Raw genomic sequence first — 24416 nt, forward strand, 5'->3', positions numbered from 1 at the left:
AGCAGTGAAAATATTTATTGAAGGCACAATTAAAAAGTTTAAGCTACACGGAACACTAATGACCAAAAGGGACCCATTTTGTTTGTTTTCTAACAATTTAATTGTGATGTTTGTTTTCTTTACTGAGGGGCCCAAGAGAAAAGGTCCCAAGCTAATTGTAATCAAAATATACATGTTTCATAGATATAAAGCCTATCTTTTCAGAATACCTACTTTGTGGTACATAAAAAAAAAAGAATATACCGCTTTTCACCCCCCAGACAATCACCTCACTTGAAGAAATCCTGCCATCTTAATGTTAAGTGATCGCGGTTGTAATGACTTTAAATGCTGTGCAATTTTGCATAATTGGGAAATCCACTCCTGGCCTGGGGTATGCAAAGCAAGTAAAATACCTTTAATAGCAATACATGCTACATATTGATATGGAGACAAGTGTCACATCTTGAGTAAGCTACAAACAAATTGTCATTCTTCTGCATTGCTAGAATCCAATTATGAATAGGTTAGCATGTAATAAACTGGTGTTCAAGAAAACTAGTGATCGAACAATGTCTGAGCACTGTGGTTCCTCACATGACCCTGAAATTCTATTGCTTTGCACCAATTTAAAATAAGGAACTTGATGGACAATTGTGAGAAAAGAACCTCAACATTTGGCCAATATAAAATGATGCACATGTGGAATGTCCAAGTATTAAGACTGATAATTACCTTTTAAAATGTGATCTACAACAAAGTGTCCACCTTCACTGTAGCAAGCGCCCAGAATCACTGCAGACCTTTACATTTATGCCAGATGTGTGCATTTCCTATGAGCCCGAGGGCACTTAAGGCAGGAACATACGTTCATTACGTAAACATATGTGTATAAACAGACCAAAAAAAGGCTTCATTCGAAAGGCACTTCCCCAAAAACGCAAAATGGATCTCAATTTAAGATGAACGTTGTCCAGATCCACAAGTCCAGTCCATAGACTACATGAAAGAGGGTGCCGTATTGCCGTTAGCAATGACTGCATTAAAGTAAAGTCACAGCCCTGTACAATAAAAGGTTACTAACCCCACATGTAAATATCAAATAACCATCATTCATCTTGGCATGCAACTGAGAGAAGCTTCCAATTCTTAAGTTTATTTTATAATTCACAGCAGCAGAGTCACAATAGTCCGCTTCTGTCTGATCCCCGTAAGAGCCTTGTAAAATGTGCTATAATGGGCAGGCAGACTACCACAACTCTGTGGCAGTGCATTATGAATAAAGCTGTGTATACAGGTTCGCTAAAATAACTTGCAAAAAGGCCTTATTTGGTTTTATGCTGTAGTGTATCACAAAATTGTATAAATATACTAAATTGACAGCCACTGCATCAGGAGAGGCAAGCCATTAAGACAAAAATCATAAGACATTGTAAGCCATACAAAGACATTTCTAGTAAGACCTTTTGCTAAGGCACAGTCGTTAAGGCAACCACTGACCAATACCTATAAGCTACAACCAACAGTATATAGGAATAACAATGTGTACAATACTGGATTTGTACAAAACGTATTGCATAAATTTCATAAAAAATGCAAACCTACATCTAGACATAGAGTAAACAAGACTAATAATCACAAACCCTGGTACAAGGGGTTTACATATTTAAAAAATAAAAAAGCTAGATAATGAGTTGTGGATTTAATCTTCAACTAACTAGCTCTTCTTACTTTTAAAATAAGACTAAAAAGAAAACCTTCATAATACATTGGGGGGGGATGAACCACGTAATACATTTTATACAAACGGTAAACCCATATCAGCTGTAAACCTGGTCTTCGCAAGCAAGGATTGGGGAGGGGAAGATAAGCTAAATTTTGTTTTGGCTGTAAAATGCCAACATATCAAATTGAAGGACATAAGACTTCTGGAATAAGGCACAGAAAACATCTGAAGGCAGAGAGGATATGAGGCATCACAGAAGTACCTCAGAACCTAGTGGTGTTGGAACCCAAGGGCAAATGGAATTGACCAAAAGACTGAAGTTTAGGCTACGCCAATCTCTTAAATCAGACTTAGACAGGCAAGTGTAAACTACTTCTGTCGGTACAGAGAGCAAGGAATGCATTTACCTCGCAAAGGCAAGATGCTAGAAATATAAAACTTTTCTTTTTTTACCCAGTAAAATCGGGTGTTCACGTTTCTTTTCCATATGGTTTATAGGTCGACATATGTAGATATGCGTATATAAATATACTAGGAATGATGGAAGTGATTGCTGTGTTGGATGCTACTTCACGACTGAAGAGTCGCTTCCCCACAACTTGACATAGTAGAGGCCGTGAAGGGATGTGGGCGACCCATTAGCAGTAGTGTTTTGGGCTGCACCCCTCAGATGGTAGATTTGGAGAAGGAGACCCTCAGGTGGTGGTTCTCACCCAGGTCGTGATTGTGGAACTCGATGAGGGACTCTATGGCCTCCTCAACTGAGCTCATCTGGACCAAGGCCATCTTGCGGTCTTTCCTAAAAAAATAAACATTGCACACGGTCAGATATAATGCCTTTCATTAAACATTCAAAGGGATAGTTCATCCAAAATGACATTTTGGTTTCCTTACCCTGTTGCAGTATATGGGACAAGGTGTGGCAACAATCCATGCCTTAGTTTAAGTTATGTTTCACTGGCACTGTTTCACAGTGCTAATGTTTTAGCATTTATGGCACAAATCTCATTCAAGTCATAGGACCAATATTAGCATTTATTTATTCTTTCAGGGGAAACCCATTGAGACCAGGGCCTCATTCTCAAGGGTGCCCCGATCACTGTAATACAACAAATCAATTCAATTTGAAAAGAGTACAATCAATACAATGTAAAAAATAAAAAATACAAATGTTACATTCCTCATCTACTGGGTCCTCAACACTAAAATTGCCAGAGCAGCACCAGAACATTCACTTGTAATGAGTTTTGTAAATTGTTCCAGCAGTGATATGCATTAAAACTAAAGTTGAATTACCCAAGTCGGTGGACACCCGAGGAACCTCCATTAACATGAGTTACCAAATTGGTTGTTAGGCAAGTCGGACAACTCAAACTTAATTACGCTGCTCTATCGTTCGCTACATACAGTGCCTTAAGGTATTCAAACCCTTGGATTTTTTCCCACAATTATGTTTTGTTACATCCTGCATTTAAAATAGATTAACATGATTTGTCACTGGCCTACACACAATACCCCATAATGTCAAAGTGGATTTATTTTTTTACAAATTAATACAAAATTGAAAGCTAAAATGTCTTCAATAAGTATTCAACCACTTATGGCAAGCCTAAATAGGTTCAGGTGTAAAAATGTGCTTAAGTCACATAAGCATGGTCTCACTGTGTGCAATAATAGTTAACATGACTAATGATTGCGTCACCTCTGTACCCCACAAACAATCTAAAAAGGACCCTCAGTCAAACAGTGAATTTCAAACATATTTCAACCACAAAGACCAGGGTCGTTTTCCAATGCCTCGCTAAGGGCACCTACAGGTAGATGGGTAAAAAAAAAATCTGTTTAAGCAGACATTGAATATGACTTCGAGCATTAAGTTAATACATTTTGGATGGCGTATCAATACACCGTCACAAGGATACAAGCGTCCTTCCTAACTCAGTTGCCGGTGAGGAATGAAACCGCTAAGGGATATCATTAAGCCAATGGAGACTAAAACAGCGACAGTTTTTTCCTATCACAGCCATTAAACTGAGGGATGGCTCAACATTGTAGTTACTCCACAATACTAACTGAATTGACTGAGTGAAAGGAAGCCTGTACAGAATAAAAAACTATTCCAAAACAAGCATCCTGCTTACAACAAGGCACTAAAGTAATATTGCAAAAAATGTGGCAAAGCAATTAACTTTGTCCTGGATACCAATTATGGTCAGGGTAAATTCAATACACATTAGAGTACCACTATCCATATGTTCAAGCATAGAGGTGGCTGCATCATGTTATGTGTAATCGTTAAGGACTGGGGAGTGTTTCAGGATAAAAATTAAAAACAATGAACTAAACACAGGCAAAATCCTAGAGGAAAACCTGCTTCGGTTTGCTTTCCACCAAACTGAGATTTCACCTTCCAGCAGGACAATCACCTAAAACAATGCCAAATCTACACTAGAGTCACTTACCAAGAGTGGTCAAGTTAGTTGTCTTAAATCTACAGCAAAACCTGAAAATGGTTGTCTAGCAATGATCAACTAATTTGACAGAATTCTTGAATTAAAAAATAAATAAAATGGGATAATGTTGCACAATATCCAGAAAGACTCAGCTGTAATCGCTGCCAAAGGTGCTTCTAGAAAGCATCGACTCAGGCATGTGCATACTTATGTAAGTAAACAAGATATTTCTGTATTTCTTTAAATGTGTTTTCACTGTCCATTTTGAATTCAAGTTGTAACCAAATGTGGAACAAGTTTAAAGGGTAAGAATACTTTCTGAACACACTTTGTCAGACTGCCATCATTGAAGTTGTTTGTGGTACTGTCAAAATGAGGGGTGTTGTACAAAACAAAGCGTTTGAATTACCTCGAACCAATCAGAGTACCAAAGCCAAAGAAATTTTCAAATGCTGCATTACCCATGTGTGTTCTGGCTCTGGCCAACCCATTGATTTTTGGAACCAGTCAGACGATCTAGAATGGATTTCTATTCAAGAAATCAGGGAGGTACTACGACCCAGGCGCATTGCGTTTGGCCGGAGAAAGGAGTTTGGGTAGCCAGGCAAGCGTAGTAGAGCTTTGTAAACAAAAATAGTTAAGTGAACAGCGGGACTTTAATGAGGACCAGCAAACCTTTTGATACAGGATGCAGTGCCGAGTATTAAAACAGTCACCTGCGATAAAGCGAAGGGCGCTATGGTAGACGGCATTCAAAAGGTTTCAGAGTAGCAGCTGCTGCATTCTGGTAAATGGTGTCACCCTAGTCCAGAACTGGCAGGAAAATTGACCGTACAATCTGCTTTTCAGGGAGAGGCGAGATTAATTTAGGAAAAATTCCAATTTAAATCTTAGTTTCCTTGCTCAGTGTTTAAAACTAAATCAAAATATATAGTCCAGAACCCAATCGATGGAGGAACCATTCAATAAATATGTAGCACGGCAAACGTTTTGCCAGAATTCAAGAACATTTAGTCTTGCCCACATTAAGTACATATTAAGTACACATTAAGTTTTTAAAGGCAAAAAAGTCAGATTGTTGGGGCGATTGCATACATGACAGAATCGTCTGCATACAAATTAATATTACACTTTAACAGAGACAAATATTATTTATATAAATAGTAAAGAGAACAGGTCCCAATACCAACCCTTGCGGTACACATTAAGTAATAGCCAGAAAACTAGACTTAACGCCAGCAGAAATGGAAGTGTTCCGTCTGACAGAATTTTCAAACCACTTGAAAGAAGCCTGATCCAGGTCTATATCAGTCAACTTTTAAAATGATAATGTGATGGTCAACCATGAAGACCTTGAAAGGCAGCAAAAATAAAAAAGTATGATCTAAAATTATGCCATGTTCAGGTCTAAAACCAGACTGGTGCACATTAAGAATAGAGTGAGAAGCTGTGAGTTTCTAGGGATTATTTATTTGGAAATTGGACAGTAGTCATCTAAGTCAGAAGGATCTCATCTTATGTTGGGGGACGACATGTGCCGCTTTCCAGATCTTCAGGATAAGACCAAACAAATTAAAAATAGGGCAAAGGCTCTGAAATATGTGGGGCAGAAAGCTGCATTAAAAACAGGATTAAGTGAATCAGACCCTATGGACTTTAAAACAATCTTTAGAAAAGCACTTAGTACATCAGACAAATGGTAGAAAGGAAAATAAAGTATGCGAGTGTTAGAAAATATTGTACAGAATGATGCAGAGTCGACTAAAGTACTCCAGAATGAGGCATTTTCAAAGGCTATCCTTTCAAATAGGTGGCCAGCTGAAGCAAAATGGTTATTAAAAGCCCCATAAAATGTCAATTTTGTCTAGCATGGGACAAGAGGCTGTCATAACCTGCTGGGGCAACCAAGGGGTGGAGTTTTGTTTCAAAGCTTTGACCACTTTCCAGAAGTTGGCTGGATTACCAACCCTCTGTTGAGCTTCAATCAATTTTAGATACTTTTAGATTTGTACATGATGCCGAATGATTTGAATGAGATTCATGACACACATTCTAACATTTCTGAATTTGGAAACGGTGCCAGGGAACCTAAACCGAAGCGTGGACTGCTAGCATACCTTGTTCATAGACTGCTTACAGGGTAGGGAAACCAATGTAATTTGTTATTTGGGTGAACTACTCCTTTCTCACACGGTCAGATACAGTGCATTCGGCAAGGATTCAGACCCTTTCCCTTCCCCACATTTTGTTGCATTACAGCCTTATTTTAATTTTATTTACATGTCCTCAAGCTCCACACCCCATAATGACAAAGTGAACAGGTTTGGACATTTTTGCACAATTATAACAAAATAGAAACAAATGCCGTATTTACATAAGTATTCACACCCTTTGCTATGAGACTCAAAATTGAGCTCAGGTGCATCCTGTTTCCATTGATCCTTGAGATCCTTCAACTCTGAGTCCACCTGTGGTAATTTGTATTTATTGGACTTGATTTGTAATGGCAAACCTGTCTATATAAAGGTCCTACAGTTGACAGTGCATGTCAGAGCAGAAACTAAGCATAGGAGGTCGAAGGAATTGTGCGTAGAGCTCCGAGACAAAATTGTGTTGAGGCACAGATCTGGAGAAGGGTACTCAAATATTTCTGCATCATTGAAGGTCCAAGAACGCAGTGGCCTCCATCATTCTTAAATGGAAGAAGTTTGGAACCACCAAAACTACCTAGAGCTGGCCACCCAGCCAAACTGAGCAATCAGGTGAGAAGGGCCTTGGTCAGGGAAGTGACCAAGAACCTGATGGTCACTGACAGAGCTCCTCTGTGAAGATGGAGATCTTCCACAAGGACAACCATCTCTGTAGCACCAATCAGGCCTTTATGGTAGAGTGGCTGGACGGAAGCCACTCTTCAGTAAAAACCACATGACAGCCCTCTTGGAGTTTGTCAAAAGGCACCTAAAGGACTGACCATGAGAAACAAGATTCGCTGGTCTGATGAAACCAAGATTGAACTTTGGCCTGAATGCCAAGCGTCATGTCTGGAGGAAACCTGGCACCATCCCTACAGTGAAGCGTGGTGGCAGCAAATTCATGCTGTGGGGATGTTTTACAGCGACAGGGACTGGGAGACTAGTCAGGATCAAGGGAAAGAAGAACAGAGCAAAGTACAGAGATCCTTGATGGAAACCCGCTCCAGAGCACTCAGTACATCAGACTGGGAAAAAGGTTCACCTTCCAACAGGACAACGATTTTTTTTCTTCTAAAACATGCTTATGCTGTGTCATTATGCGGTATTGTGTGCAGATTGATGACGCTATTTTAGAGTGTGGCTGTAACGTAACAAAATGTGGAAAAAGTCAAGGGATCTAAATACTTTTCAAATACAGACTTTCCTAAAGACATCACACATGCGAGCAGATAAATAAAGTTTAAAATGGCTGTTTGAGAGGGGAAAAAGACAACTTACTGGAAGAACTTGAAGGCCTTGACCATTGCACCGGAGCTCGCAAACAGCATCTTGAGGTCATCCTCAACCACAGAGGGACTAAAAAGACAGACATTGTAAAACTTGATAAGATTTTAGCAGTAGTTTACCAATACATGTAGAATTCTTTTCGGACCACGAAAGCAGTACCTCAGGATTAGCAGATATCAAAAGGGTCAGGGGAATCATTGCAAGGGAGAAACTCCTCCAGTCTACTTACGGGATGTTTGAGAGGTGCAGGGTGGCTGAGGGAGGGAATATGTTAGAGTAGTTCTTGGAGCCGGGCTTCTTAAAGCGGTGCAGGGGTGAGTTGCTGTAGTCCTTTGTCAGGCCCTGGTCCTCATGGCCCTCGCGGGGCAGCTGGACATTGGTGTGTTTGGACAGGGTGACACGCAGCGCTTTCCCGTGGAGCCTCTGGCCATTTAGGTGGCTCATTGCTGTTGAAAACAGAGGTTAAGCAGTGAGTCTTATATTCAAAGTTTGGGTATATTTCCATCGCTAAATAACCTCAGGTTATTTATTTTTATCCCTTTAGCATCATTCTCAGATGCACATCACTCCCTACATATTGCTGTTCAGTTAGAACAAGTTCTTAGATGGTAGTTGGAGGTATTCCTTCCCAGGAAAGTTTAGCTGGGCCTTACCTAGCTGCGCCTGAGTCCCATCAGACATCTGGATCAGAGCGTTCTCCTTCTTGTTGAACAGGATCTTCACTCTCATCACGTCACCATATACACCTTCACACACAGATTCAAGGGGGGGGGGGGGGGGGGGCAGACAACCATTTGAAAATCAATTTAACTCTAAACCAGACCAAGCCATCCAATCAAAACCATGTCTTTGGGCACTTAAGATTTGGTTAACACCCATCTACGCACCACAGGGAAGCTTGTGTATATGAATAACTTCAGTTCATAATCAAGATGCTCCTCCATTTATCTAAATTATAAGGGGGGCAAAATACATTCTAGCAAGAGTGACTGAAGCCACTGATCATTGCAATATTGCATCATGGCCACTAGTGGGAATTGGTCATTTACCATCTCAGAGGTACTTGTGACTACTACACCATAAAAGCCCATTTAAAAAATATCTAAGTGTAGGCTACCGTTTGTACATCGGTTTTAATACATTCAAAGAATTGAAATAGGCTGTGAAACTTAATGTCACTATACTTGGACAGAAAAGGTAAAATAAGGGATTTATGTAGTTTATCAAGGAGGATATTACTTTTGCGTCTACAAAGGGGCACCTCCCTGATAAATTGGTAAAAAACATTTAGGAAAAGTAAGGCACTTAATGGTTAAAAAAAGACTGCAAGTCAGAAATTTAGAATAAGGATCAGAAGGAATGCAAAATTGGCCATATGTACTCTGCACAAATGGGAGTCTTGACCATTAACCAAAAGCAATTGATACAGCGTTCATAAAGGGCATGCAAGATGACAAAAATCAAGCATGCAAACTATGACAATAGACAGATGATAAATCTAAATGTACAGTGGCAAAGTTACAGCATCTCACTGAACTTCCCACAAGATTCTTATATTCTTGTCATTTGCACTATATTTAAAGGAATATTCAACTGTGATCTGGAAATTATTCATAAGTTCTCTTGATATGAAATTGGTCCATAGTATTAAAAAGACTAGTCTGCAATATTCATATAGCGTGGGACCGAAAATTGCAGCATTGAGACATTGGCCCAAAAGTGAATTTAAGGTCCACGTGTTCTTGACCAAGTAGGCTTAAGTTGATGATCAAACTCAAAAGCATAACTATAGACCATTTTCAGAGAAAGAAAACAGTTTGATAAATAGTCAAATCAGTATCCCTTTAAAGACAGCTGTGGACAGAAACCCCATGAAAATGCTGCAACTTTTTGCCAAGTGTCTCAAATCAACACGCAAAATATTTGAAAACTAAAATTACAAAAAAACTGAAACAAATTAGTTAAGAAAAAGAAAACAGAACAAACAAGTAGTAATAATAAAAAAGGTGCTAATGATAACATACCGAAAAGAATAAAGAGGCATTGGGGCGTAACTCTCTTTATAAGACAGCAGAGGAAGGCAGCGGAGGGAGGAAGGGACAGGAAAAAGATCGGAGGCAGGAGAGTGGAGGTTCAACATATCATCCACAGCGGAGGCAGTTCCACGGGGAATGGCAAAAACAAAAAAAACGGTGGTTGGATCATGAGGGTTAATAAATTGGACAGGAGCAAAGAATGGGAGGAGATGTGGCAGTGGTGGAGGGGTGGTATATGTAACAACATGATATGAGCAAAGATAAATGGATATGTTTACGTGTGTGTGTATATGAATGTGATGTGTACACAATGGATAATGTGGTATCATGGTTGAGAGAAGAAAGTGGGAGAGGGAATTCATGGGGCGTGCAGTCAGTTTGGCAAAAAAAAAAAGTTTCCAGGTGAAGGTATTAAAACCAAAAAAGAGGGGGAGGGGGAATGGGAGGGAGAGAAACAAGAAAAGGAGGTAAAAAACAAGGTCAGTATACAAAGAAATATGAAGTGTTCCATCCAGTATAGAATGTGCTTTAAAATCAGAGTGAAGATTACAAACCAACAATGAAACTAGGAGGAATGATACACATGAGGCTGAGACAATACTTCTATAATTCTGTCTGTGTTGACGTGCACCATTACTATTGAAGAGATACATTCTTTAAATGAATGATTCTAGAAATATTTGTTGGGCTTAAGCTGAATGCCATGTTAAATGTATAAAAGCAATATTTCCTCTAAATCTGATGAAAAATCGCACTCCATGTACGGAGGTTACGGAATGAGCTGTCCAATAATTGAAAGTTTTAACATGCTCAGTAGATTAAGAGGGACTGGTACAATTATGTTGATGAATATAATGTTCAGAAATTCCACACAGTTAACGTACAATATATAGGTCCAACTGGATGTATGGTAAATAATATAGCCATGTATGAGGGTGCAAATAACCTAAAGCTAATCTTCAATTTGAATGAAAACTTGCAAATATTTGGAATAATAGTGATTGAATGAGTAAACAAATTAATATTCATGAAGTTAGTGTATCCTAAGTGTTTGCATCTACTGCTAGCGAAACTTCGGTAACGGGGATGGTACAACACTTTCAGGGGAGAACAGTAGTAAAGAAAAACACTAGGGAAAATTCAAGAGCGCTGCTACACTGTACGCATTGCATTATTGCAGGAAGTTGACAGTAATGGGGGCTCTATATCACCTAGGCATGACTTAACGCAAGGTTTGTTTGTGTGTGGGTAAAGGGAAAGGCCTGAAAAACATTCAATAGAAGTGGATACATTAACATCAATGTTGTTACACGGAGAGCCAGCATATAATACACAGCCCAATTTACTTGGCGTGTCATGTGGGCCAACTGAAACAGACATCTTTGAATATGTGCTGCAGTCCAATTCTCTCCCCAAAGTGTGCTCTCATTCACTCCCCTGCATGAAATTACAAGAAATGTACTGGTGCGAGAAATTGTGAAAACTCACGAGGTAGCCCATGCTTACGACAAGCAACTTCTAGGGGTGAGTGAGCAAGTGCACACTTTGGGGCGCAGGGTAGGGAACAGGAATAAAAACCCACGTCCACAGAGGCTTCACAGCTCAACTAAGCCCATCTGGGCCACTATGGGTCGAGAGGGAGTCAAGGAAGGACTAACCTCTGGGTTGAGGTTGCTGACCAGCATGACACAGTGGCCACCGGAGAGTTGGTGGAAGCCCATTCTGCCTGCAGCCGCCGCGGCTGCAGCCACAGGCATGGTCAGTTGAGCCAGGCCTCCAGGGACACCGTGCATCGTCAGGCCTGCAGAGGGAAGCAAACGGGAGGCAGACATATTATTTTATTTATTTATATTTTTTAACTCAGTGAATGGGTTGATAGAGTAAAGGCCGGACTGGAAGCCGCTGAGCACGACTGCTCATAGGTCAAGGTCCGCAAAAGTTTAAAAGTTGTAGTGTTGCCACTCAATGGTAGTGGATGAGGCCAGCTTCCCCCTTGAAGTGTAAAGTGTTAGTAAAAATGTCAGTGTAACTACAATCCATCAATGTTGGTCAGGAGAGAGGCAGGTGTCAGAAAGAGGACGATCAGACTCACCTGTAGCTTGCTGAATGGCGAATGCCGGGGGGAAGGCATGAGCTCCTGCGTATGGGTTGGCTGAGATGATCCCGGGAGCACCTGGAGAAACACACATGGATAGAGGAGTGTTAATTGATTAGTTACCTTTAGTTTGTTGTAAAATATTATATTATTACATGTTGAAAATGAATGGACAGGTGAAGGGTACGGGTTCAGCTGCATAGCTTCCACCTGTCCAATCATGTCTAAATGAGAAGGGACGAAGGAGGGAGGTAAATTTAAAATGTATTCACCATAGTACTCACCGAAGGCTGCAGCCATGGCCTGGTGGTCGATGGAGGGCTGGCTGTCTCCCGTGGGCAGGTCAGGCCGCGTGTAGTCGCGGCTTTTGTCGTTGTTGTACTTCACGTTCAGGCTGGTCAGCTTGGAGAAGTTGATGCGGAGGGTGCAGCAGGCATTGTAGATGTTCTGCCCATCTAAAGACTTCACCACAGGGCAACAGTTTCAGCATTAAATCAATTCTGATTTCTCACATGCGCCAAATACAACAGGTGTATGTATGCCTTACCGTGAAATGCTTACTGACAAACCCTTATCCAACAACGCAGTTCAAGAAGTTAAGAAAATATTTAACAAACAAACAAACTAAAGTAAAAATGTTTTAATAAACAATAAAACTCAATTAAATGAGGCTATATAGAGTGGGTAATATAGAGTGGGTAAGCTTATATATAGAGTACCAAGTCAATGTGCAGAGGTACAGGTTAGCCGGGGTAATTTGTACATGTAGGTAGGGGTAAAGTGACTAGGCATTAATAATCAGTGAGTAGCAGCTGTGTAAAACCAGGAGGGGGGGCACCGCCTAGTATATAGGTCCTGGATGGCAGGAAGCTTGACACCAGTGAAGGACTGGGTAATGGTACAGCTGTAGAACTGAGGATCTGGGGACCCAAGCCAAATCTTATCAGTCTCTTGACTGTCTTGGTATGTTTGGACCATGATAGTTCGTTGGTGATGTGGACACCAAGGATCTTGAAACACTCGACCCGCTCCAATACAGTCCCGTTAATGTGGGCCTGTTTGGCCCAGCTTTACCTGTAGTCCACGATCAGTTTCTTTGTCTTGCTCCCATTGAGAGGTTGTTGTCCTGGCACCACACAGCCAGTTCTCTGACAAACTCTCCCTATTGGCCGTCTCATCGTTGTCAGCAAACTTAATGATAGCGTTGGAGTTGTTTGGCCACGCAGTGAACAGGGAATACGGGAGGGAACTAAGTACACACCCCTGATGGGCACCGATGTTAAGGATCAGCGTGGAAGACGTGTTGTTGCCTACTCTTACCACCTGGGGGGGCGGCGTGTCAGCAAGTCCAGGATCCAGTTGCAGAGGGAGGCATTTAGTCTCAGAGTCCTTAGCTTATTGATGAGCTTCATGGGCACTATGGTGTTGAATGCTGAGCTGTCGTCAATGAACAGCATTCGCACATAGGTGTTCCTTTTGTCCAGGTGGGAAAGGGCAGTGTGGATCGCGATTGAGACTGCGTCATCTGTGGATCTGTTGAGGCGGTATGCAAATTGGAGTAGGTCTAGGGTTTCTGGGATGGTGTTGTTGATTTGAGTCATGAACAGCCTTTCAAAGCACAAAATGGCTACTGATGTGAGTGCTATGGGGCCTAAGTCATTTTGGCAGGTTACCTTCACATTAGACTGCATCCAAGGATTTGCTCATTCATCTTTCAGACTATTCTTTTCCCCACACTCTACACTTGGAACACATTAAAGTTAAACACAATGAAGAAAAATGGGAGGGGAATAAGAACTGCTGTATATTATTGTGACAGGTAGATGGCACTACTTACCAGTTTAGCGTGCTGTGCGGTCAGACCGTCCGAGTACTGCAGCAGGGCCTGGAACTGGTTGTTTTTGGTAAAGGTGATAATCTTCAGAACTGTGCCGAGCTTAGAGAAGATCTGCATGCAAGGAGGGCATGGTCAGGGGGAATACAAGCTCAGACCACTATACAGTCATTATTGTATTGAAAGGTGTGTGTTTTACCTGGTGCAGCACGTCCAGGGTGACTGGGTAGAACAGGTTCTCCACTATAACGCGCAGCACAGGGCTGTGCCCGCCCATGCCCCCTGAGGCATCCACCCCTGCCATGGGCATGCCCCCTGCCATGGGCATGCCCCCTGCCATGGGCATGCCCCCTGCCATGGGCATGCCCCCTGCCTGGACTGCGTTCACTGCCTGCAGTGCCGCCTGGGCTCTCTGAAGAGAGGAAGATGGTTCAATGGAAGTGGCAAGAAGCAAGAGAATCTACAAACGCTCAGGTAGAGCTGACCTGACTCCCACAGAGAGTCAATACATTTCAATGTTCCGAATGTTCTTATTGAACAGCCTCAGGTAAAGTTGATGGACATTTACAAGAAAATGCCGGTAAAAATAACTATTTTGGGAAGTAAAAGATTACATTCCAGGGTGCTGCTGACCACTCTGTCCGTGACATGTTTGTATACACAGTGGAAACTCTGGGGCCCGTTTGAGAGTAAAACACCTAGTGGGAAGAAAAACACAGAGGAACAACATGGAGGGGAAACCTAGTTTCTACCAGCAATACCCAAACATCTGGGAATGTTCATCTACACTGCAGCAGTGTTTATGTTACCTTCATTGACCTATTAGCAGATAAGACCAGAGTAGAGTAATTTGAAGGGGGAGTAGAGTGGACAGCTGGAGCTTCCATTGGTCGCCATTGGTCTCCCAGGAAAGTGTTTAGAAAAAGGGAGGGTATTGTTGGGAGGGTGCATGGTACACACTAGACCATAAGATATCAGTTGGAACCAAAATTATTTTCATATCACGTCGGGTCTGAACACAACCACCATTTTCCCCCCCGTTCATTCCACTGTTCTGACCAGCAAAAAAAGTTGTGAACCGGTTCGAACCCCCCCAAAAAGTACTGGTTTATATCATTCCTTCTGGGGGGTTATATTATACTTTTTTTTAAATTATTATTTTTTAGATGTGAAGTCGATTATTTTTTCCTTTATCTCATTAAATTACTTCACCAATCAGTGAGGATGGAGCAGGCAAGCTAGTTGTTTACCTGCATGACGAACAGACAAGTGTAGCTTAATAAGGCCCAAGATGCAACAGATTTTGCAGGTGGGGAGAGCGAGAGGGTTGAGGAGTCAAAGCGCTGGGTATCTTAGCCACAGAATTATACCTACAAGGAGCGGCTCCTATAGAGTAACTTTGAATGTTCTTTGAGACAACTAGGCAACCAACGTAAGCTAAAAACACATCTTACCTTAGTTAATAAATCCAACGTGAAACCCGATCACTAGGCCTATAGTATCCTTGACAAGCATTGGGAAAAGTTCCTGTTCTTGCTAATTAAAGAAAATCACTCCCCATCTTCTGAATCAAGCTTGTAAGGTCAGTGCAGTAGCCTATGTGTCAGACAGGGGAGGGGCGGGTAGCCTAAACACGCACTGGCAAAGATTTTTTAGCATGCAGGTAGACACTGGAATAAGTCTGAGTGAGGACTTCGCATACATGCGCTTTGTTGGGGGACAATTGTTTTTGGTGTGCCTGGGATGCAAAGTATTAATCTGTTCCCGTGCTTTTAAAGTAATGCTTCTGTTCTGGAACATTATGGATCACTTTTGTTCCAGGAAGCATTTCAGTTCCTTGAAAAAAATCTATTTTCTGGTTTTCAGTTGTGTTCCCTGAACCGGGTCCAACCCCTGCAAGATATTCAGGGAAAGGTAAACTTGAGACCTACTTTATTCCGCAGAGTGTAAGTTGAACAAATTAGCAGTCGAATGCAGACAGCTCCATTTTCAGCAACACAGCAGAATCTAGGTTAATTCTGATTGGCTCAAGTCAGCTGACAAGTAGACTGGTGGTTTGTTTGTGCAACCACACAAACCCTGGCAAGAACAGAATGTTTCCAAATGAGTCATTTTGACCCAGCAATACAGGAAACAGAGGAGAGCGCATGACGCCAATTCAAAATAAAAAACAAAAAATGTGGAACACTACCACAGCAAACTAGTCCGCTGTGGAGGAAACCCACTTCATGTTGGCTCTAAGCATCAACCACACTAATTGCTTAGAGAAAACTACAAAATGAAAGTCAAAATTAATGAAGAGTAATTATGAAAGGTTCAGGGTGGCAGCTGAAATCCCTTGCTGATGTGTTTTGTAGACATGCTCCTTTGTCCAAGTAATGTTGAAAACATGGCCTTCCAGAAGTAGTAAGCCTGCACAGATAAAGGGTTATGCAACGGTTGAGAAGGAAGTAGCTGCAGCAGAGTGACTCACCACTTGGTTGGGGGAGTTGTCCGTCTTGAGCTCCTTGTGGTTGGAGTACTGCATGAAGATGGGGTGGTTGCGGATGACCGGCGTCACCGAGGAGTAGTAGCTGACCATGGTCTGAGCTGCATCCTCTGTGTTCATCTCTATGAAGGCCTGGACACAGGAGAATGCCATAAGAACACAAGTCCAGCTACGGATATCATTCACTCTACTACTACAACAGTTGCTCCACTCTGGTTAACAGTTGGTTACTACTAGCTTATGAAATGGTAACTAATACACCCCTCCCCTCTGAGTGGAGGGCAAGACAACCCTGCTAAAGCGAATGAGCTAGGGTTGTCATGTGAGACCACTTACCTGGTTTTTTCCTTTGAGCATGAGCAGGTTGGTGACTTTGCCAAAGGGCAGGCCCAGGGAGATGACCTCGGCCTCGTTGATGTCGTTGGGGAGCTTGCGCACATGGATGACACGCGACGGGATGCCCGGGCCCCTTATGTCACCTTTGAACTTCTTGCTGTCGTTGCCATTGGCTGTGGAGGAGAGGGAGCAAGAGAGCCTACTGTTGGGATGTACACCCTTTTGATAAATCAGCCGAAGTAGATCAGAATTGGAAGAGGTGGTGCTCAAACGTCGCTCAGTGTATTCAAAAGTTTACTTGGTTGATATTAATACAAACGGAGGTTTAAACACTGACCTGCTGCGCTGGTCATTATATAGGGTCCGTTTGCCACGCAGGAGAATAGCTCGTCTGATCCTCTCTGCAAAGGGAGAAGGACATGCTATTGAGACCAACGCAGAACTGCACCACCAGCATCATTTTAAAGACATGACCAGCCCAATGACTGAATAGCACACTTCTCACATTTTATTTTTAGGTAAGACCTATGGTTTACAATGGAAACGGGAGGAACGTCTTGTCGCGTATGCATTGGGACCAAAAAAAGAAACTCGTAACAGCCACAGGTAAAACCAGCCACTTTGACCTATCAAAATAATGGGAAGAACAATATTGACAATCACAAATCTTGGCACAGCCCCCCCCCCATCACAGCCAAAACAAACAGATGGACTACTAGCCTGTCCCTTTACTAGCCTTTCCCGTGGACCTGTATGAAGGTACCGGGTGACCCATTGTCTTGTGACAACGGGAACAGGAGAAGGTCAGCTGCTTAGCTAACATGAAAAGTTAAGTGAACCTGAGTCTACAGCCCGCGAGCTACAAGTAAAAGAAGCAGACAAAGAAAGACGAGAGGAATGCGCATAGATAAGACCATACGCAGACTGACAGGGATCCAATGACCGGACTTGCTAACCTCGTTAAGTCCTCTATGGCCTAGGGGGGGGGGTGTAAATGGACACAACCCAATCTCTCTCCATCCCAACCCCCACTGCTCTTGCATTTCATGTGCATGCATGCGCTTGTATGCATGTTGGGGTCATCCGTATTGGCATAGGTTTAAGGGAGGGAACCCGAGAATTCAGTGGGAGGGGAGGAAAAAAACAACTCGGTTTCTGGGTCGCCAAGCAGCAGGAATGAGAGGGCGGGGGAGCAGAAACCCAAGTCATGGGCCTGGTAGTACATCACTTTGCAGTCTGGCACCACTCAGGTGGGTACTGGTAGGGGGTGATGGCTCAAATGGTGACCTGCTCACACACTCCCCCCATAGTCGATGGACCAATCCCCCAAAATTCAAATTAGCTAAAAGCCTCAACCTAATTTTGCTTCAAACAAACTTAAGTTTCTTATATCACCTACATAGCCCAACTATATTTTCCTTGAACTATGAGCCTATACTGATAAAAGCAAAAACCATAGTAAAACCTGATTTAAACAAATACAGAGCCATAAACAAACATACAATACCCTATAAAACAGAGGTAGTATGCTTTACAGCGTGTGTAAAACAAGGCTGAACACCATCTGTCCTCTATAGTCTATAACACCAACAATAGGGGGAAACAGAGACAACTCTCAAGGAAATGATTCACCACCAGCCAGCCAGCGCTTTTCATGTAATCGACAATGTGGACGGGAAGCTTGCTCTGGTTAACACAAGGAGTACACAGCTAAACAGCCTTCCGCAGTGCTGAGATGGCAAAAGAATGTGCTCTCCTCTCCCCACCAACCCCTCCAAATTCCACTGGTGCGGGACTCAATGAAAACCATATGTAAGGGGTATGGGGGCGAGTGTAAATTGTGTGTAAAGGTCTGCAAAAGATGTTTGGTAGCAAAAAGCATGTTCCTGGTCCTGCTACAGACTAAAAATAAAAAAATAATGCTTAGCAGGACTGGCAGGCCAAGTCACAGAGCAGGCATTGTCTGCCACTAACACTCAAATGGCTTTTACAAGGGTAAGGAGAACTTTCTACTTAATTGGCCAGACTGTTCGGTTAAAAAATATATAACTTATTGATTAAAGAGATAACACTTGATATGTATTCAGTTGTCAAAAGTTAAGCCCGTTAAGTATTATGTCCTATAAAATAACTATGCGATAGAACAAGACTTGTTAGAAAACTCAGTTAAGCTGCAATGCTTTAAAAAGCTGTGCCAAGGCTTTCAGTTGGTTAGCAATGTTAATGAACTGAGTGGTTTTCTAATGGAGTTTTCAGAGGGCCTAAATTAAAAGATTAGAAAGGTGTGGAGAGGGAAAGCAGTGGGGGTGAAAAAGACTGAGTAGGCAAGCAGGAGACAATGCACCGCAAGAATGGGGTCGTTACCAGGGCAGCACTGAATGTCACTCCGTCCCCATAGAAACCCTAGACTGTGGCTCCAGGTGAGGTGCGCTGCTAAGCCACACCCGTGACTCTTAGCCTAAATACACAAGACTGATTCTCTTCAGACCCACAGCCAGGTTTAAAATTCTCCTGGCAATTACCCTGCCACACACAAATGTTCGCAAAACAAGTTTAAAAGGCCAGTTCCGATAAAAATAGGGGAGCCTTGGAGGTGGCCAAGTGAGAGCTTGTCACTTATCAACATGTAAATTATTGAACGGCAATTCAATCCTCTGCCTCTTAAAGCTCATGCACATTGCACCGAAGTTGGATCTAGCATTCGTATCCCTATCGTTCACAGCGCTGTGTTTTAGGGACCACCTGCTGTATACATCGGACTGACGAAATGTTTCATGCCATGTAAAAATCGTTGCGCACTTGGCGAGTTATGTTCAGAAGTGCTAGTACTCTCAGCCAGCAAACACTAATGGTGTATCTGAACCCCTTAAAGCCACTAAGTCGCGGCTGGGGTGTGTTTTAATCTACTTCGTAGCCTATATGCTGGCTACCTAGAAGCTTTTTCAAATGGCGACTGACATGATCAAACACAGGCCACCCAGCCCTTTCCCATACCATCCTTTCCCTAAACAGATTGTGTGGGGGAAACAGAGGCCAGAGGAAAAACATGCATGTTGAAAATGGTGGCAAACACATTTGCATGTGGTCAATTGGTTCCATTCACCCCACCACCCTCTCCCAACTTTGAGGAATGAGATTGAGAGGCCATCTCCACAGCCAAGGTAAATAGGCCTAGTCGTTACATTTAATGACCTATTCCTCATCTTTAAAATCTATATTTAATTTTAAAAAAGATAGCTCAACAGTTTTCCAAGCCTATGGAAGAAAAAAACAAATTACATTTGAGGATTGAACCTGTTCACTACACCTCCATATTGTGCATTTCAAGAACATTGACATAACTATTACATTGGCCTAAAATAGCTGCAGTCTTCTCCAGGATAACTATCACTTACAAAAATATAGGCCTTTTATATCACAATAACATCTAAGTAATAAAAATGTTGCACTCGCTTGGTTACAATTTTGCTATCTAAATGTTAAGGGGCAACAATTTGTACTGATCCAAATTACACAGTTCCACCCAAGATCCTCCCAACCATTTTGAAACAGTCAACAGGCCATTCTTTGAGGCCAGCAGTTTGTAATGACACACCCCAGGGGGAGAACAGGAAACACAAGAAGAAATTAGAAAAATGGAGTGAAAAAAAACACCCGCATTCCAGCAAACTGCTCCCTTTTCCTGTGAAGATAACCTGGCTATGTATTACCACCACCTTAAGGTTACCGATGTGCGCTGGCTTGAGTGTAACAAAATGGCCTTCTCATTTGCACGTGGTACCTATAAGAATCAGTCTTTGTGCTGTGTGCTAAGAGTCCCCCTTGGCTAGGTACATACCACAGACTATTATCTCTGCGAAAAAGAGATGCGAGGAATGCTGTTACTGTGGGGTGGCCTTTGAAGACCAAGCTGGGAAGCGACAGTAACAGTCTGTAGAGCATAGACGTGCAACACGCACCGAGTCAGGAACACCGGCTCCGTGTGTTTGCTCACCATCCCAAAACCACATATCCTGGAGTCACTCAACATCCATCAGGGGAATTAGACGGCACTAACTGCATATCTGCTGCGTAGAGCATAAAATTCCTCAAATTTCCACCATCTAGAAACATCTGCTTTTGCTCAAGTTAGCTAGCCCTGGCCAATAGACTGCAGGGTCCATTTGATGGTAAAAGTAGACATTTTCTTGAGAAAGGACTCAAGGGAAGTATGGGACCAGCCTATGAGTGGTACAGCATTACAATTGGCTAACACTTACTGGGACATGTGCTGGTGTATCAGTGAAGAGACAAAAAGTCCTTAAGCGAGACTAGCGCTTGGAGGAGCCAGAAAACTGGAATGTAGCAAGAGCATTCCCGGCACAATGCCAAAGCCAACCAATAATTAGGCTCGACTGTTTCCACAGCAACAGCAATGTTCTCGCCACACAGGATGAAAACAGTTTGAGAAATGTAAGCTTGGTAACTGGTTACCAGTGACAAGGCAGAGTGTTTTACTTTTGCTTGCCCCCATAAAAGTGTAGCCAAGTGTCACGAAAGAAAACATTAGGGAGGCCTTTCCACTTAATTGTATCCTTTACTTGGTGCATGCCTCCTCTACAGTTCCACAACACGGTTTAATCAGTCAACTACCATGAAAAAACGCTAACAAAAGGAACCTGTTGGGTGACTTGAAGCCAATTAAAAACTTGCAACCTAAGCAAACAGGATTTCCCACTGCCAGATCCAAACTGGTTGTAGGTGTGCCTTCACATAATAGCTTCTTTGAAAGCTTTCATTTCTCATGGAGCAAATAGTTTGCATGGCTGCCGTAATAACAAATGCAGCCTGAGCAACAATTGGTCAAAGCCACACACGGCTACATCCATAGGTCATTATAATCTGAAGCCCTTCTCAAACACCTCTGGACATGTTGAAGCAGGGGAAAAGCGAAAGGAGAAAAGAGGGTGCCTACCTTTGTACCAACTGTTATATCGTGGACACTGCTGTGAAGAAAAGAGAAGACAGGAATGTTAGAAGCAGTAAGGATGAAAAATTAAAATGCCCAAATTAAGGTTAAAAGATCCAGAAACCCCAAAAGGTAGAGACAAGCTAACTAGGTTTATTTATCAGATGCAGAAAAGTTGGAAAGCAGACAGTCAGTCACTGGTACAATTAGGCTACTCAACTTTTTAAAGTGCATTTTATTGTCCAAGTGTCTAACCTTAACATGAAGCAAAACTGCCATATGGGCTGCCTAGCCAACAATAAAAAATAGTTACGTCAAAATAAGAGCAGGATGTTACCTCAGAAAAAGCTAACTTAAGACCAAACACTTCCAAAACACTACCAAAATAAACGTGCTTTGCACTTAGGCCTGAACTAAAGTTAATAGGCAGGTTTCCATGGACCCATACTACAAAAGCAATGGCGCAATGTTTATTTTCTATGCAATCCTTCTAAATGTTGACAAAAAAATCCTGGACAAGTTCATGGAAAAGTAGCTAATGACATCTCATTTTTATTTAAGCTTTATTTAACTAGGAAAGTCAGTTAAGAAGAAACTCTTATTTACAATGACAGCCTAGGAACAGTGGGTTAACTGCCACGTTCAGGGGCAGAACGACAAACGTTTTACCTTCTCAGCTCGGGGATTCGATCTAGCAACCTTTCGGTTACTGGCCCAACGCTCTAACCACTAGGCTACCCGCTGCCCCTCAAAGGAACCATGCAGAACATACAATTGTGAAGTTTCATAAACCGAATTCGCAATAGCATTGGACATCTGGAGCGGTACTGCCACCAGTAAAGTCGGGTGCTAGATATGTTACAGATATTTGTGTTAAGAATAAACCAAGACTTGGGAGATTGCCAATGCCTCGCCACTTCTAATTGTATGTTGAATGTCCATAATAAGAATTGCTAGAAAGTAAAAAGTTAGAATGTATCATTCTACCAAGATCAATTAGAAAAACAACTTTGACCAATTGTCTAAATTGCATTTAAGGCAAAGAATTCCCTTGATACCCCTAATGTTAAAGGTGGAAAGAGCAAACAGTTCCCCTTTCCCACAGCTTTGCCCGTGAAAAATGAGTGGTATTTGGCGGACACTCGGTTGAAGATTAACCTCCACATCCTGTTTCTCATGTGAGACAGCCAGGAAACTCAGCCCAAAAGCTCTCTCAAGCCTCCCCCCCCCCCCATCTACCACCCTTTCTCAATTACAATTAGATTGATCAACCACTGATCAATATAAATAATTTGACCAGTGGCTGAAAAAAAGCAGTAACATGTGCCGTTCTTTAGGACAAAAGGAATACACATATGCAAAACGGTCTTTTGTGGCAAATATGCCCCTCAAACTCCCATAAGCCAAATATCTGCAGCCATGACAAATTCCTTGTGGTTTCTACAAAAAAAAAAGCTAAATGCTTCCTTTACACTTTGGAATCTACTGAAAAATCAAACTAAATTCCATCTTTTAGGATTATATACTTTCAGAGTAGACTTGATACAAAGTACACAAATAAAGGCTACATTGACTGCAAGGGGGAGGATAAGCAAGACAATGCACCAGCTCAAATCACTCCCTCAATTCTCACACCAAGTCATTGCATGCTGAGAAACCTGATCACCACCATTATGGAGGTTACTTAGCATCAACGGGCATCTCACAGTGCTACATGAATTAGACGTAAAAATTGATTCCAACATACAACAAAAAATCTAGGTGATATGAAAATGAGTCTAAAAATCATGTTTATTATCCGATATTCACAACTAATGAACTGGTACCTTGCATTTAAAAATGTATATGAAAATAAGAACTTACTCTAATTCAGTGACGTAAGTAGATCCCATAGGATACAAATCAGTCTCTAGACGGCTGGAAGAAATGTGGGGTTAACAACAAGCCTATAATATTATATTTTCACTGTTTAATCTGAATTTCAAGCAGAGATATTACTTGTGTACAACAAGCATGGTTGGATAGCCACGTTAGTAACGTCATGGAAATGCTTCTAAAACTAAGTAAAAAGGTATAGTTCAACAGTCAGCAAAGCTAGACAATACGGTAGGTAGATAGGACCATCTACAATATAAAATCCTGGCAAACATTCTTGCAACACACACACTAATCCAACGCCGTACTACCACAGGTGGTTCCAATTTTCAGTGGCTAGAACTAGTGCCTTAGCCAAGCTAGCATCCATACCACAGAAAAACTAGCTAGTCCACTCAAAATGCGTCAGTCTTAGTGTAGATTAACCAAAGAGCAATTTAGTCTAGACAAAAACAAAAAAAAGGAAGCCTGATAGTGTTAACTACAACGCCAAAGCAACCATGTTGGTTGGTAACTAACGTTAACGACGTTAAGCATCTCGGAGTATCTCACGGATGCACAGCAAATAAGCTTTACCGTGTTTCCATCGCAACCAAAATACAATAACACAATACTAGGTTAACTAGCGCATTTTCGTTACAATATATATTTAATAAAGCATGTTAGTTTGTTGCTCTTTTCTCGAGAGCATAACTTATTCCTTGAACTTACCCGTCCATTGCACAACACGGAACTAGCTACCCAAGTTAGACCAACAAGTCTGTAGCCTGGCTGACTTTTCTTATACCCTTACAAAATGGCGGAGAACAGAGAAGCGAAATGTGATTAGCCTAGTAAAACCCAACGATTGGGGAGAACAGAACAATTGTGGGCGTCTGAGACGAGAAGTGGGTGCTGATAGGACAAGACGAGAGTTGTTAGAGAAGGGCGGTCTTAAAGAAGTTGGCCATGGACTTTGATTGTAAATGGTCAATTGTCAGTCGCAAATTAAATATTGTTATTTTCATTTTTTTTTTAATGCAGAATGAATTTGTGATACAACTGTCTACATATATGTTGAAAGAATGGCATATCCTGTTATTGCATGGCTGAACCTGTGCTTCCAACACAGTAAGTTCGTGGACGACTGTAAAGGAAAATAGGCAATACATTATTCTTCATTGGTCT

The 24416-nt window shown here is 41.9% G+C and overlaps 1 protein-coding gene across 7 annotated transcripts; it reads right to left on the minus strand.

The window, feature by feature from the left end:
- LOC115108130 (polypyrimidine tract-binding protein 1-like) lies at positions 1-24066 on the minus strand. 7 transcript variants are annotated; one of them, XM_029632130.2, is made up of 16 exons: positions 23961-24066; positions 23238-23291; positions 21381-21408; positions 16764-16827; positions 16427-16599; positions 16076-16222; positions 13802-14014; positions 13606-13716; positions 12053-12230; positions 11766-11846; positions 11332-11474; positions 9662-9695; positions 8291-8383; positions 7867-8083; positions 7629-7706; positions 1-2504 (listed from the first exon to the last, which is right to left on the minus strand). In XM_029632130.2, the coding sequence occupies exons 1-16, from the start codon at positions 23966-23968 to the stop codon at positions 2372-2374; spliced, it is 1755 nt and encodes a 584-aa protein (XP_029487990.2). In that variant the 5' UTR covers positions 23969-24066; the 3' UTR covers positions 1-2371. The 7 variants fall into 7 exon arrangements, with proteins under 7 accessions (XP_029487990.2, XP_029487988.2, XP_029487987.2 ...); XM_029632128.2 differs by having other exon boundaries at positions 12041-12230; XM_029632127.2 differs by having other exon boundaries at positions 12041-12230; positions 21381-21411.
- Positions 24067-24416: the final 350 nt, after the last annotated feature.

This window comes from Oncorhynchus nerka, linkage group LG24, assembly GCF_034236695.1.
Source record: "Oncorhynchus nerka isolate Pitt River linkage group LG24, Oner_Uvic_2.0, whole genome shotgun sequence".
Lineage (NCBI taxonomy): Eukaryota > Metazoa > Chordata > Actinopteri > Salmoniformes > Salmonidae > Oncorhynchus > Oncorhynchus nerka.

Bases quoted from the DNA above. Each gene is read 5' to 3' on its own strand.
- LOC115108130 (XM_029632127.2), bottom strand. The intron at 16,828-21,380 runs GTAGGCACCCTC...CTCCCTTTGCAG, and splicing joins ATATAACAGTTGGTACAAAG to AGAGGATCAGACGAGCTATT. The intron at 14,015-16,075 runs GTGAGTCACTCT...TCCTCTCTTCAG, and splicing joins ACAACTCCCCCAACCAAGTG to AGAGCCCAGGCGGCACTGCA.